The 14,944-nt window shown below is 35.9% G+C and overlaps 1 protein-coding gene across 1 annotated transcript in view; it reads right to left on the reverse strand.

Moving 5' to 3' along the window:
* Positions 1-14,944, reverse strand: part of RGS22 (regulator of G protein signaling 22) — a 123,153-nt gene that overhangs the window by 17,091 nt on the left and 91,118 nt on the right. The window contains exons 17-22 of the mRNA XM_054590138.1: positions 14,552-14,724; positions 13,531-13,693; positions 11,100-11,258; positions 8,539-8,607; positions 5,021-5,182; positions 379-558 (exon numbers count right to left, since the gene is read on the reverse strand). Coding sequence (XP_054446113.1) covers positions 379-558; positions 5,021-5,182; positions 8,539-8,607; positions 11,100-11,258; positions 13,531-13,693; positions 14,552-14,724 — 906 coding nt within the window. The remainder of the gene's footprint in view (positions 1-378; positions 559-5,020; positions 5,183-8,538; positions 8,608-11,099; positions 11,259-13,530; positions 13,694-14,551; positions 14,725-14,944) is intronic.

The following is a 14,944-nucleotide window of genomic DNA, read 5'->3' on the forward strand; positions in this document are numbered from 1 at the left end:
TTAAAAATACACAAATCTTGGGACACATATATTCCACACATTTTTGTGGTAGCGGATATTTTAAAGGGATACGTATGGTGGGAAAGGAAGGAGGAATTAGCTTGTGTTATGAATTAGAAACAAGAAATGGTAACATACGAAGTCAAAGTGTAGTATTTAATAATTGCATTTGTTGTACATTATCAACAACAAAAGAGTCAACTACTTGTTACTTATGTTCTGTGGCTTAGGCAAAGATTTTTTTAATTAAATAGGATAAATTGCAGTAATAGGAGGATTGGACCCTTGTCAAATATTAATAATGCAAAAGCTTTAAAAGAATATCTAGATTGCCAATGTATTTTAAGGTATGCTGAGCCACATGCTGCGATCGCTTACCTGCGCCTCTCTGAATACATATGGTCCTAACTCCTTCCTGTGTTCAATAATCTTCTGGGCTTGCTCTAATGGAATGTCAATTTGTAAAGCTGGTGGAATACTAGAATTGATAAAACAGTTGATAATAGTCATGATCTTCTTGTGGATGATGGACTCATCACAATGAGAGTGGCACAAGTCCTGGACAAGGAGAAAAGATAGAACGATATATTTAATGTATTACTAGACCACTTTATAGAAGTGTACCAATATGACTTTTAGCTACTATATACATTTTAACTTCAGGTCAAGAGGGCATGGGGTCATGCCAGAGCTATCTTTAAAAATCATACCTTTTATTTCTCTTGGGTTTGAGGAACCTAAGCCTTTGATGCATATATCTTACATAAATACAGGTTTCATTTTATCCTGATTGCTTCTTCTCCTATGCAAAGGAAGAGATCTAGTGTCTACTTTGACTTATTTACTAAATTTATATTGAGGGTCTGCTCTATGCCAGACATGGAGTTGAGCTCCAAGGCATAGTATCTATCCTTTAAAAGGCTCAATTTCTATTGAAGGAGAAGCATGAACATATGTTACTACAATTTAGTTAATAAGTGCTACGATAAAGGTACACACAGCGTTCTAGGGGAGTGCTGAGAAAAGGCACGCCTAACTCAACTCACAGGTGGTTGCAAAACCTTCTCAACCAGAACTGCTTCTACACCAAGAGGCTTCAGGTGCGGACAGGCTAGCTACATAAGCCGCATGCTGGTGGGGACAGGCGTGTCAGTGTGCATCTATAGTTTTTAAATTAACCTATTATAGTATCCTTTGTATTGTTAAAGAACTTAAGAATAGTGATCCTACATTAAAAAGACTCAGTTTTATGGCATAGATGTAGGGCTATCATTTTTTAAAATTTTTAATTCATTTTAGAGAAACACAAATTTGTTGTTCTTTGTTCTTATTTATGCATTCATTGGTTGATTCTTTGTTTTTTAAATATTTTATTTATTTATTTTTAAAGGGAGGGGAAGGGAAGGAGAAAGAGGGGGAGACAAACATCAGCATGAGAGTGGAACATCAATCAGTTGCCGTTCCTAGTATGCACCCTAACCAGGGATCGGTATCGAACCTGCAACCCAGGCATGTGCCCTGACCAGGAATTGAACAGGCGGCTTTCACTTTACAGCAAGATGCCCAACCAACTGAGCTGCACCAGTTAGGGCATTTGGTTGATTCTTGTACACGCCCTGACCAGGGATCAAACCCACAACTTTGGTGTACCAAGTCAATGCTCTAACCAACTGAGCTACCTGGCCAGGGTCAGGGCTATCATTAGTTTAAAAAATAAAGATGTAGCTTAGCTTGAATTATGGCACTTGTCTGTTAAAGATATTGTTGTCTAAATCACCAGAAAGCACACAAATTTGGAAACATAATTCCAGGGCAGAAATGAGCCAACATTTATTAAGCACTCACTGTATGATGGGCATTGTAATAATTTATGTCTTATGGACACTATTAAAAGAAAATTCTAGTGCTTGTCATATAAAACTTCATATACAGTTTAGCATAAGTGATACGTGAAAAAAGCTCGATATGTTACACTGAGACAACAGTTACCATTTTTTACTCAATTTAGTATCCCCTCAAAAAAGGTCTATTTATACCACATGTTTGGCATGTTACCAAAAATGTATTTTTCTGCCATTACTGCTGAGATTATCATAATAATTATTTGGTCAGCCTGGTTTATAACTATGGAATATAAGGTTTATGAAATAAAAACAAATTTGTGAAGTTACACAGTTTCAATTTTGAGAGTGAAGGGACAAAATTTAGACAGAATCAAAATTAATTTTTTCCCTAACTGCTCTGTCCTACTATGCCACTAGCCTAGTTCACTGTCACGTGTCCTTCAGGTCTCATCATTTCCCCAGCAAGCTTTCTGTGACCGCCTCCACCCCGGAGAGATGCCCACGTTGGGCCCTTCCCTTGCACCCTCTGCTTTCCTCACCACTGCACCCAGCACACTGTTGCGACTGCCTTGTCTATCACTTGTCTGTCCTCCCAAAACACTGTGGACTCTGTGAGGGAAGGCTGTTTTGACCACAGCTGGGTCCTCAGGATTTAGCCTGGTCCTTGTTAGGTGCTCAATAAGTATGTATTGAATAAATATACACTTCCAGTCTTTTCTCTATGGAGACACACAGACCACTTCAGATTAAACCATACTGTTTTCCAGTAGCAAGGCTCTAAAAAAATCAGTATGATGACTATCTTTCCCGTCATTGATTATTCTCCAATGCATAATTTTCAATGACTGCCGAGTATTTTGTTGTATAGATGTAGCATAAATAAGTAGCCATTGTCTTGTTGTTGAATATCTGGGTTCTTTCCAATTTTCTTACAATTCACAGTTTGATTAAATCACTGTAACCATCTCTTTGCATATTACTACAACCATTACTGGTTAAGGACATGAGTTTTAGCAACAGAAAGCCTTGGTTCAAATTCCAGCTCTGTCACTCAATTAGTGACATGATGTCAGGAGTTTAACTTTTCTGTGCCTTTGCTTCTTCATCTGTAAAATGGCGAGGATAACAGCTTTGGTCTCATAGGATTCTTATGAAGAATAAATTAGGTATTACATGAAAAGCATTAAGACAATATCTGGCAGATAGCAAACACTTAATAAGAGTAAAGCATGTAAGAGTGAGCTCACTAAGACTTAGGCAGGGGGAATGCTCGAGACCCAATCCAAGCACATCCCTTCTGAGGACACTCCCTGCTCTGCCACCTCCCTCGATCACTCCCTCTTCTGTGGGGACACCTAGTTAGAGCATGGACCGTAATCAATGCTACTTATTTTCACAGATCTCCCCCTCCCGGAGGGAGAGCAATATGTTATATTCATATTCTTATTCCTACAATGTGACATCATGGCTGGCACATTCGATGCTTAATAAATGCTTACTGAATGAACAAATTCAGTTCTATACCATAATTTTTAATAGTTACCCAGTATTATACATCCTCCATTCTATGATGCAGAGAAGATATCTAAATGAAGACCAAGGCAGCCTTGAAGAAGGAACAGTTACAATACTAAGGTTTGACTGAGTATGAGACTTTGGTTTACTAAATACTTATCTTGGAAGGTTTATCTCATTACCTCTTGTCTGAGCAGGGCTGGGCTTACTCATATTCATATTAGCTTGAAGATACCTCTATCCACTTATAATAATTGCCTATTCTGGAAAACAGACTCTACACCCTTTCTAATTCTAAAAAAAAAAAAAACCCACCCTATTTTAATATTACTTATATTGTGACAAACTTTGGAAAAAACTGATCTCAAGATATTTTTTCCTGAGAAAATTTCTAAGTTGTGAATAGCACAAAAACTGTTGATAACAGAAAAGGGTAGAAAACTGTTTCATGGTATGTTGGAGAAAGTTTAGAACTAGATTTTATTGAGCAACTACTACCTATACAGGATATACATGTTGCAGAGTATTCATACTGCATAATACATACTTATATTATGAGCCAATTGAAAGCATTATCAACTTAAATTCCAATTTTATTTTTATTCCCTATTTTTATAATGGGATAAAATAGGCTGCTTGCAAGGAAATGAGCCCGATACCCCTGGGAATGTTTAAGCAGAGCCCTGATGCTTACTCTTAGGTATTTCTAGACAACATTCCTGTGTTCAAGTTTAGATTGTATAACCTAGAAAGTCCTTTCCTCCTTTTCAATGCAAAGATTCTATATGATTTCATTAAGCACTTGAACCTGAAAACAAACTGCTTTTGAACCTAACCACTTGTATTTTCACTTATTTATTTTGTTAAAAATTTGGCCATTTAATAGAAAAGCCTCTCTCATTTCTGTTGGTTTATTTAGCTATATCCACTCTCTTTGAGTACTATTGCTGTAAATATGGTTGGGAATTCTTGTAAAGAGATCTTGGTTAAAGTAGTGAACATGGACGTCTTCAGGGGAAAATGTATAGAGCACATTTACAGATGAGTGATATGCCAAAATATAGTTAACACTTTTCAGGAAAATTCTCATTAGATCATAATATATGGGACTACCTTGAAAAACCTATACTATGATTTAGGGCTCACTCTTACTCTTCATTATATAATAATAATGTATCTAAAATAGAAAAACACCTCAATATTTTCATATATTGGTATGAAGGTGGCAAAATTAGGATATCTTCTACATAAGGTTACAGCTAAGAATCTGATTTTTTTTTCACATACTGTGCAAGAGCATGTTTATTACACAAATAAGGGCACATATTCATTAGACATATTTTTATCCTCTATGTAAATGTATATAATTAAAGGTTTCCAAAAATGCATGTTTCCATGCATTTAAAATTAAATATTAATCTAAGACTGTCCCATTTATTGAACTGATCAGAGAAAATTAAGTTTCCTTTTGTTTCAGATTAGGCAAAGCTTCTATTAGCTACTCCACAAATACAGTATGACAGCAAATGATCACATAATTTTGAATTATCACAGTTTTAAAATCACATCTTATTAAAGCCACCAATTATGTAAAGAATCTGGTATATTAATGTATCTCCTCCTCAAAAAGAAGTGGCTTTCTCCCACTCCCAATAAAATACCTTATATTTTTGTACTTCTTGCCAAAACAGCACCCCATTTTCCAATAAATCTCCTTTTAGAGCCACAAACCGTTGAAATTGTCTTGCTGTAACTGGATTCAATAATGCTTTACGAAAAGCAATGATTTCACAAGATGAAGATATCCACTTACTCTCCACAGGCTGTCCAAAACAGAGAGTACAGAAAATTAGCTGTGTCATAAAAAGTAAACAAAGTCATTTACTAGACTAAAAATCACCAGCTTCTACTTTTGGCTGCTGAAATGTATGGCCTGGATACAAGAGAATTTGAGAACTTTTTTCCTCTGTTCCTCTCCCTTTTGTCTCCTTTCCTTTTTTATGGTATCATTGTGTCAAGAGGTAGAGAGAAAAAGAAATGATTGGATGATTTAGAACAAATGACTACATTGTTAGAGAATGTTAAGAATTATTACAGTTTGATACTATGGTGAAAAACCACGTTAGTGCATAGTATGAGTTTGCTTAAACAGAACAAAGTAATCATAATGTTATGATTATACATTGTTATATTACTATTTATTTTATAGTTTCATATATTATGCCATAGATTAATATATAATTATCCTGCCTTTTAAGAACTAAAAGCAGAGGCTCCACCCCTTACAACATGACAGGCATGCTGAGACAAAGAAATATGGCCCAAATAAAAGAACAGATCAAAACTCCAAAAATTTAACTAAGTGATGAACACATAGCTAACCTATCAGATGTACAGTTGAAACACTGGTAATCAGGATGCTCACAGAAATGGTTGAGTATGGTTGCAAAACAGGAAAAAGTGAAGGCTATGCAAAGTGAAATAAAGGAAAATATACAGGGAACCAACAGTAAAAGGAAGGGAACAAGGACTCAGATCAATGATTAGGAGCAGAAGGAAGAGATAAACATTCAACCAGAACAGAATGAAGAAACAAGAATTCAAAAAAACAAGGAAAGGCTTAGGAACCTCTGGAACAACTTTAAATCTTCCAACATCCGAATCATAGGGGTGCCAGAAGAAGAAGAGGAAGAGTAAGAAATCAAAAACTTATTTGAAAAAATAGTGAAGGAGAACTTCCCCAATCTGGTGAAGGAAATTGACTTCCAAGAGATCCAGGAAGCCCAGGGAGTCCTAGAGAAGTTGGACCCAAGGAAGCACACACCAAGGCACATCATAATTAAGTTACCCAAGATTAAAGATAAGGAGAGAATCTTAAAAGCAGCAAGAGAAAAGGAGACAGTTACTTACAAAGGAGTTCCCATAAGACTATCAGCTGATTTCTTAAAAGAAACCTTGCAGGCAAGAAGGGGCTGGAAAGAAGTATTCCAAGACATGAAATGCAAGGACCTATATCCAAGATAACTTCATCCAGCAGATCTATGAATTAGAATGGAAGGGCAGATAAAATGCTTCCCAGGTAAGGTCAAGTTAAAGGAGCTCATCATCACCAAGCCCTTATATGAAATGTTAAAGGGACTTATCTAAGAAAAAGAAGATCAGAAACTATGAACAGCAAAGTGACAACAAATTCACAACTATCCACAACTGAACCTTAAAAAAACCAAACAAACTAAGCAAACAACTAGAACAGGAACAGAATCACAGAAATGGAGATCAGACAGGAGCGGGAGGGAGCAGGACGCAGGGGAATGGGGGGAAAAGGTGCAGGAAAGAGGGAAAATAAGAAGAAAAAATTAAAAGCAGTTGAACATTTAAGATATTTTTCAAATTTTTAGGAAAAAATTACCAATTAATTCTATTAATTTAAAAAGGAAATTTACTGTGGAACTTCACTATAATTCTATCCTAGACAGATCATGGTTTTGGTGAGATATCTTTATATTATTTTAATAACAAATTGTTATTAAGAATTGATAATGAGAAGAAATAATTATTAATACGTTGTTTTTGATAATAAACTTCCTCTGACTGAGGATACACCTTACCTAACAAAAAAGCCTGAAGGAGCCATGGTGTTTTAGTTAATGCTTAAAGGTATTACTTATTTTATATCTTCATGATTTTAAGATGTCTACTTCTTTTCGATCACATATTCAGTCCCCTTCAGCTTCTCAGATGGCAAAACAGATTTTATTGAACTTAGGAATAGATTTTTTATTCCTGGCTAAATTTTACTGAAGTTCCCCAAATCTGAGTTTAGCCTACGACCATGCATCCTTCCAAGGCTGTGTTTTAGGTGAACTCAGGAATTACCGTAACAATCAAACAAAACACATGATAAATACCCATTACAGATAATGCATAAAGTAAGTTTCTTGAAACAAATCACATGTGATCATCAAAATAAGTATTATATAAAAAGTGCCATGGGAACACAAGGGAAGGCGCAACCCATTCTGCCTGGAAAAGTGAAAGCTTTGCAGAGAAAGGCCTTCAGGGCGACATCTGAGGAGGAAACTGAAAATGGAAGGCAACTCCAGGCAGCCGAGATGAACGGTGGGGCCCTTCAGCAGACAAAACACTAGCTGTTTGTCACCTTTTTAGGGAGGCACACGCTGTGGTCTCTGGACAAGAAGTTAAGACCCTCACCACATGGTCCATATTAGAATTATAGCCCTATAAATAGGAACAACTATGTATTAGACTGGGGTGTTTGTTTAAAACCCACTCAGCAAATAATGTTTTAAGGCCTGCTTCTTAAGATACTATAACTTAGTAATTTAACTAAAACATGTAATTTTTTAAACACAAATAACATAATATACACTGCACAATAAGATGAAATATAAGCCCGCTGCACTTAGTAATTCAATAAAAATATGGCAAAAGACAAATAAGAGCAGGGGTTTTTTTTCCTTTCAAGAGGAAAATACAGAAAAAGAGGACCCCAACACACACACACACACACACACATATTCCTTTAACAGACAAATAAAATTTTATCTTTGTTTGCAGTGAGTCACCTGGGTCTACTTTGACATTTTATCAAGACCTAAAGAAGGATAAATACCCATAAATTTATAGGCTCAAAAAGAAGATTGTGTTTATCATGCTTGTTAAGAAGCAAAATAGGCAATTTCTAGTTAGATATCATATTATAGCAGTTTAAATAATCACCAAAATGATAGTTAACTTAATTCTTTTAAAGCTAAAATGTAATTCTAAATAAAGGGGGGCAATGCATCTAATTGAACCTGCTGACTCTGCATATTGCTCAATTGTTTTGTGTAATCCGCTCTCAATAATAGATAAACTACCACATGCTGGAATGAAGACCTTGTCTCAATAAATTCATCACATATAAAATTAATAAAAATACATATTTAAAGTCCAACCAGACACTTCTGGAGCTGAGGCGGGGGTAGGAACTGTTTAAGAAGGCTCTGGTCGAATCACACTTTCCGCTACATTCTACCAGCCAATTAAGAGCAGCGTTGGTGGCCAGTTGGTGGCTTTGGAAACAGTGTCTACCAGGAGGGTTTTTGGACAAGAAGGAGAAAAATACTTGGGCAGAGTAGAACTTATAGGAGGAAGAATGTTACAAATAATTACTTACCTTCCAGACCCCAATTTTCCTTTTGTGCCTCTGTAGTAAGAGTTCTTCAGTTATGTCTCTCAACTGTACCTAAAAGCAAAACCAATTATTTTATGGAAATTATCAAGACGTCTAAAGTTTTGATATCATTTGCTAATTTAGTAGCTTTAAAAAAATGAAGTAAAGGTCAGCATGGATAAGAGATAGTACAGTTCAGAAGAAAAAGGATCAGGCTTAGAAATGGAAGTTCTGTCTAGATCCCTGGGTGAGTTGCTCAAGTTCTCTGTTATGAACAGTTTCCTCACCTGCAAAATAGAGATTTATTTATTGCCCTAAAATTAGATGATAGTTCCACTTTGGGTCACAGGGACCTGAAAAGATAATTAGAACTTCTAGATTTTTGTGCTATTTTCTAGCCACAACTTTTTTTTTTAATTTTTAAAAATAATTTATTTATTTATTTTTAGACAGAAGGGAAAGAAGGGAGAAAGGGAAGGACAGAAACATGACCGTGTGGTTGCCTCTCCCGTGTCCCCCACTGGGGACCTGGCCCACAACCTAGGCATGTACCCTGACCAGCGACCCTTAGGTTCACAGGCCAGTGCTCAATCCACTGAGCCACACCAGCCAGAGCTAGCCACCACCATTTTTAGGAGTGTTACAAAAGTTATCCAACAGAGGCAGAAAATACAGTAGATATTTCTTGATGTTATTGCTGATTAACACTCTTTTCCCTTTCTTGGGAACCACTCCTGCCAAATCTGTACTATGTGAGTCAACCTGTCTTCCATAGATAGATTCACAGCTGACCGACAGAAACAGGGACCAGCGTCTCTTATGCTGAGTCTTTCTGACAGCCACAGTCTGGAGAAAAGATTGGTCAATTTTTCTTGTTAGGTTCCCATAGCTGTCCTGGCCCCGACCCTTCTAAAGCTTGGGTATCAACTCTTCACGTAAGTGTGTGAGATACTCTAGCACCACTTTATAATAAATTCTCTCCCTTCTCGTTTGTCTTTGGCTTAAGGTTGCCAAAATCAGTTTATGTTGTTGGTCACCCAAGAAATGCTAAATCAGGAAATGGCTTATAAGTTACAGTAAAGTTATTGTGCTAAACATAGTGAAAAAAAGGTGGTAAATAATATTAGTACACTAAATATCTTTATACTTACTTGGCTTTGGATAGAGAGTTGGAGTTAGCCTGAAAAAAGGAATGAGGACCCTGACTGGTGTGGCTCAGTGAGTTGAGCATCATTCCACGAAGTCAAAGCTTGCTGGTTTGATTCCTGGTCAGGGCACATGCCTGGGTTGTGGGTTCGGTCCCCAGTAGGGGCACATGCTAGAGGCAACCAATTGATGTTTCTCTCCCTCTCTCCCTCCCTTTCCCTCTCTCTAAAAATAAATAAATAAAATCTTTAAGAAGGAAGGAAGGAAAGAAGGAAGGAAGGAAGGAAGGAAGGAAGGAAGGAAGGAAGGAAGGAAGGAAGGAAGGAAGGAAGGAAACTTGAATTGTTCCAAAGCTTATTTCCAGGAACATTTTGCCTAAAACAAGTCAGCCCTTATCCATACCATAAATTCTATGTTCCCAGGTATCCCATGTTTTCCATAACTTAAGATGCTCAGAAGACTAAGGATATTTCCAGATAAGTAAGTCTCATAGTGTTTGATAAACTTTTTTTTTTAGATTCTTCCTGATCATTATTAATGGCATATGCTTTGCACACTCAAGTCCAAAATTACAATACATGTTCTCTGCCCCTTCTGTTATTTTTGTAAAGATGAGGTTTTCTTATTTTTATATGATAATGACATTTTAAATTATAAAAGTAATACATACTTCTTATTTAAATAAAAAAAGCAAAAAACTATCCCACTTTACAAAGTAAAGTAAAAATCCTTTTCACTTCCCGAACCCATTCTCAGGAGGCAGATCCTCTTAGATCTTTTTTCATAAACATAAAGATAGACAGGTGGATGGATGGGCAGAGATAGAAACATAAATAAACAGATATATAGGTGTAAGTTTACAATGGGATTATCTCCTATATTTTGTTCTGCATCTTGCTTGTTTCACTCAACAAATAAAATCTTTCATGTCAGCACATGTGGAAATCTCACTTTATATTTTAATGTAATTTTATATAGAAATTTACATAGTTTTCCATAGTATGAAATTACCATAATGCATTTAAGTATTCTTCTTTGTATACCCTTGCCCACTTAGGTGAGGATTTAATAATAATAATATAAAAAACACCTACACTAATAGATAATATTTGGGTGTTTGCTGTGTGCCAGGCACCATGTTAAGAAACTAAACATATACCATTTCATTTCATCTTCACAACAATCTTATGAAGCAATGACTCTTACTAACCCCATTTTTTAAATGAATAAACTACGGCTGTAAAAGTTAAAGTTGTACAGTTAATATATGGCAGTGTTGATATTAAAACTTGGGAAGTCTGATGCCATGTCCTTAACCATGTGGCCATAGAAGTACAAGGGCTGGGTCAACAGGCGTGCACATTTGGTACGAGAGGTACTGTCAATTACCATCCAAAGATTGCAGTACTAACATATACCTTTATCTTTTGACGTGTTGCAAACTGTTCACTTGCAAGAAACAATGGCAACCACACGTTTTCTAGCCTATTTAGGACATGCTTCTGAATTTCAAGTAGAACAGGTCCATCAAGCTGCTCATGGAGAAGCTTTCCCCAGCCACCACTTAAATTCATTATCTAAGAAAATAAAATAAATCAGAAACTGCAAACTTCTCTTTTGGTAAAGAAACACTAATAGTTATTAATTTATTCATTTACCCCCAAACCATTTGCTGAGCACCTGATAGGTATCACAATTTTCATCTTCTGTAAGATTGCCTCTTGGCTCTATTGTGTACAGTAAACTTGGATAACTTCTCTAACACCAAAGAGAGAATTGTGGTTTATGTGATGGTTGCTTCAAAAAAACACAGGAATGGGATTTTTACCCAGTGAGACTACAAGCAATGCCATTTTTTTCTCCATGACCTCAGCACCTTCAACTAAAATGAGCGCATCGGTGTATGTGTTTTCTAAATTCTCTTCTAGGCCTAATATTCCACGAACCTGTGGTTCTAGTCAAAGTGACATGTTGGAGAAATCATTTTGTTTTGTTAATGAGGACAGTGAAGAGACAACCCTGACTCAGGTATTACAAATACGGGGTGGGAGCTGGGGGGATGCTGGTGGGGCCGGCAACGCAGGGCTGTTCCAACAGCCTCTAAGATGAAAGCAGAGGTGGCAAGAAGTAGAGAAAGACCAGATTACACAGGCAACAGTCTGACTTGCACGGGTAGCGTCTTTTATAAAACACAATTTCTTTGTGGCCCACATCTTCTTTTTGCATAATTATTGGCTTCGACAAGCTGCTAATGGCTATTGCCTTCTATAAATCATTCTGTTTTCACCTGTTCCTGTGCACAGTCAAAATTTTTGGACTGCTCATTGGAAATAGTACCTTCTTCTTAGCTCTCCTTTGATTAATCAAATCCTACTAATAAATTGTTTTACATAAAAACAAAAGAGAAACTCTCTTAGACATTCTTTAATGTTAATCACATAATATTAACAATACTGTTTTTGTATTAAAAAAAGAAAAGACTACTTTGCTAATCAAAGAGCAAAATGACCACACAACTGAAATTAGAACTAGCATGATCTATATAAAACATAATGTGATCTGAATATGCTTAAGTGTAAAATATAAGTAAGTAAAAATAAAAATAAAGATAAAGATGAAGAAGCGTTACTGGGAAAACTCCTCTGTAGTAAGTACAATCATTTGTTATGATAGCAATGGGTGACTTTTTCCGCTGAATTTTAAATGCTCAGCATGTTTATACTATGGAGGGTTCACACAGTAGCCACGGATAGCACTAAATCTCATACAGTGTAGCACAGGCCACGTAGAAGACAAATGCTTTCCACGTGCTTATTTCACGTTTGTGCTCATTGACATGCCCAACTTCTTTTGCTAACACATTCCAGACTGTATCTCAGGGAACTAACAGCAAAGTATTTTTGTCAAGGTTGCTTAATTCTACTTCTGGTCCCTCTTACTCCCAAGGACTTCCACTTACTTCTCCCTGCAAAGATCAAGGTTTTTAATTTGATAGGCTCTGCTTGTGAACATCTCTGAATTTTTTAATTAATTTCTCATTAATCTGAGATTTGTATTTTATGAGTGTATGCCATCAAAATATGCATCTATTTAAATTACCAATATAAAGAAATAAAATTCTATCATTTATCTCTAGGAGGTAGTACTAGCAAACTTTGAACAAAAAATAAATAATTACAACTTTTTAACCATAAAAAAAGAGCCATATTTTATGTGATCAAACCCACTGCTGGTTCCCAATACGAATTTTTTCTATAAGTAATAATACCATGGTTATTAATAAGTTGTGATGCAGACCATGTGACTTTGGTCCAAAAAAATGGCCAAACCTATATTCCTGGTCAATGAAAATAGTTTCTGGGGACAATACAATGGCAAATGGGATTTTTCAAAGATTAGTTATGTTTGGAGTAATATCAGTTAATAGAAGAACAAAAAAGAGGTCGAGATGGAGCTTAACGGCTGACAGTGGCTGTTTTTCTGCTTGTTGAAAGGACTTAGTCCACTTTGCCCTCCACATACCCCGAGCACTCAGGAGGGTGTCTGGCATATCACAGGCACTTGTATTTGCTGCATGAGTGGATGAGTGAATGAATAAAAGTTATTTTTATTCTTAAATAACTTTTAAAAATAACACATTTTATAATATGTAATACTTGAGTGAATTTCAAAGACACTGATTTTGTAGATACTTGTAAATACCTAAGAAAAAAGAGATATCAAAGGTGTCTAACATCTAAGTCATAAAAGCAAATGAAAAAGATGACTTTCAAGTTTTTGGCAAAAAAATAATTATAAGTTACTGGTTTTTATACTTCAGTATAGAAAATATTTTTTTCGTGTTGATACCTGATCCTGCTGACGTAGAGAAGCGGGGCTGTTAGGTCCAAAGAAATATTTTTTATTAAGATATTTGTTTTTAATATATATAGATTTTGCCTCCCTTTGCTTTTGATCTCTGTAAGTTATTCTTCGGAACTGCTCAATGTCTGTCCAGCACATAAGGTCCATGCTAAAACAAAAACAAAAACAAAGTACAGCCTTTCTTATTTATTTCTCTCAGTTCTACTCAACACCAAGCAAAGCTCTTGTTTTGACAGAACTTAGAAAATCGTCATCTTGACAAGTTAGCAGAAGTGATTAGGTCATGAAAATAATGAGTACAATTCTTGCCTCATCCTGGCTAAATATAGGAATGAATAGCAAGAGTCCTGAAATCAGAAAAAAATCTATCACCATTGTCGGTAGGGTCTCAGAGTTCTTCTTTTAATAATGGACGAGTACTGTCAGTTTCAAATATGGGAACATCCCCACCCACTGCATGTCTATTTGACAACGAGCTAAATTTAGAATAATCCTCAGCACAAAGTGAAATTGTGCATGTGAAGTGTGGCTCCCAAGTCTAACCAGTATCTGCTACCTTGTGGGAAAAATTTTGGAAAAAAACCGATGATCAACACTTCAGTTTATATGAGGTAAGTATGTTATAAGGTCCCAAGATTCTGTGCAGAACTACATTTCATTTATATATTAACAAAAATTATATATAAAATATTATGTTAATTTCAATAGCTTAGCCAAGTATAAAAAAGACAACTCTCAGAAGCTGTAATTGCACCTGTCTGGACAAATGCAAAAGAAACAGCAGGAAATGGAAAGGACAGAACACACTAGTGCTTTAGTTTAGCCAATGCTAAAAGGATCAGCAAATACTATTTAACCACTTAAAATAATGTTTTGGAGGTTGCTATTTTTAAAATGCACTCCCTAACAAAAGGTTATCCATACAGCTTAAAAACAATAAGTAGCTCAGAAAAAAAAAATGACATTTCAAGAGGGAAATACATTTTACAATGGTTATGTCCCTTACCTTGACGAATGAGCCTCGAGAAACTGACGGAAATGTTCAAACTCCAGTTTGTTGTTAAGCAGATCATTAAAATTAAAATGCCTATATTCTGCAGGAACATTATTCCAGTATTGCGTTTGTTTAGAGATATCAGGACGTTGGGAAATACCAGTTCCAATTTCACAAGTCGTGTCCTAGTGAAATAATACTTTTCATAACAATCTCAAACACAACAAATCACTTCTCAAATTAAAATAAGCTGAAATAAAAATTAACTATTAGGCCAATGCTATTTAACAGGTCAATGGTAGAACTGGGTAAAGAATCTGGAATCTAACCCTGACAGATGTGGCTCAGTTGTTTGGGTGTTCCGCGAAATAAAAGGTCGTCAATTTGATTCCCAATTAGGGCACA

Source organism: Pteronotus mesoamericanus, unplaced genomic scaffold (assembly GCF_021234165.1).
Source record: "Pteronotus mesoamericanus isolate MK-2021 breed Mesoamerican mustached bat unplaced genomic scaffold, CSHL_Meso_final scaffold_174, whole genome shotgun sequence".
NCBI classification, from domain to species: Eukaryota; Metazoa; Chordata; class Mammalia; order Chiroptera; family Mormoopidae; genus Pteronotus; species Pteronotus mesoamericanus.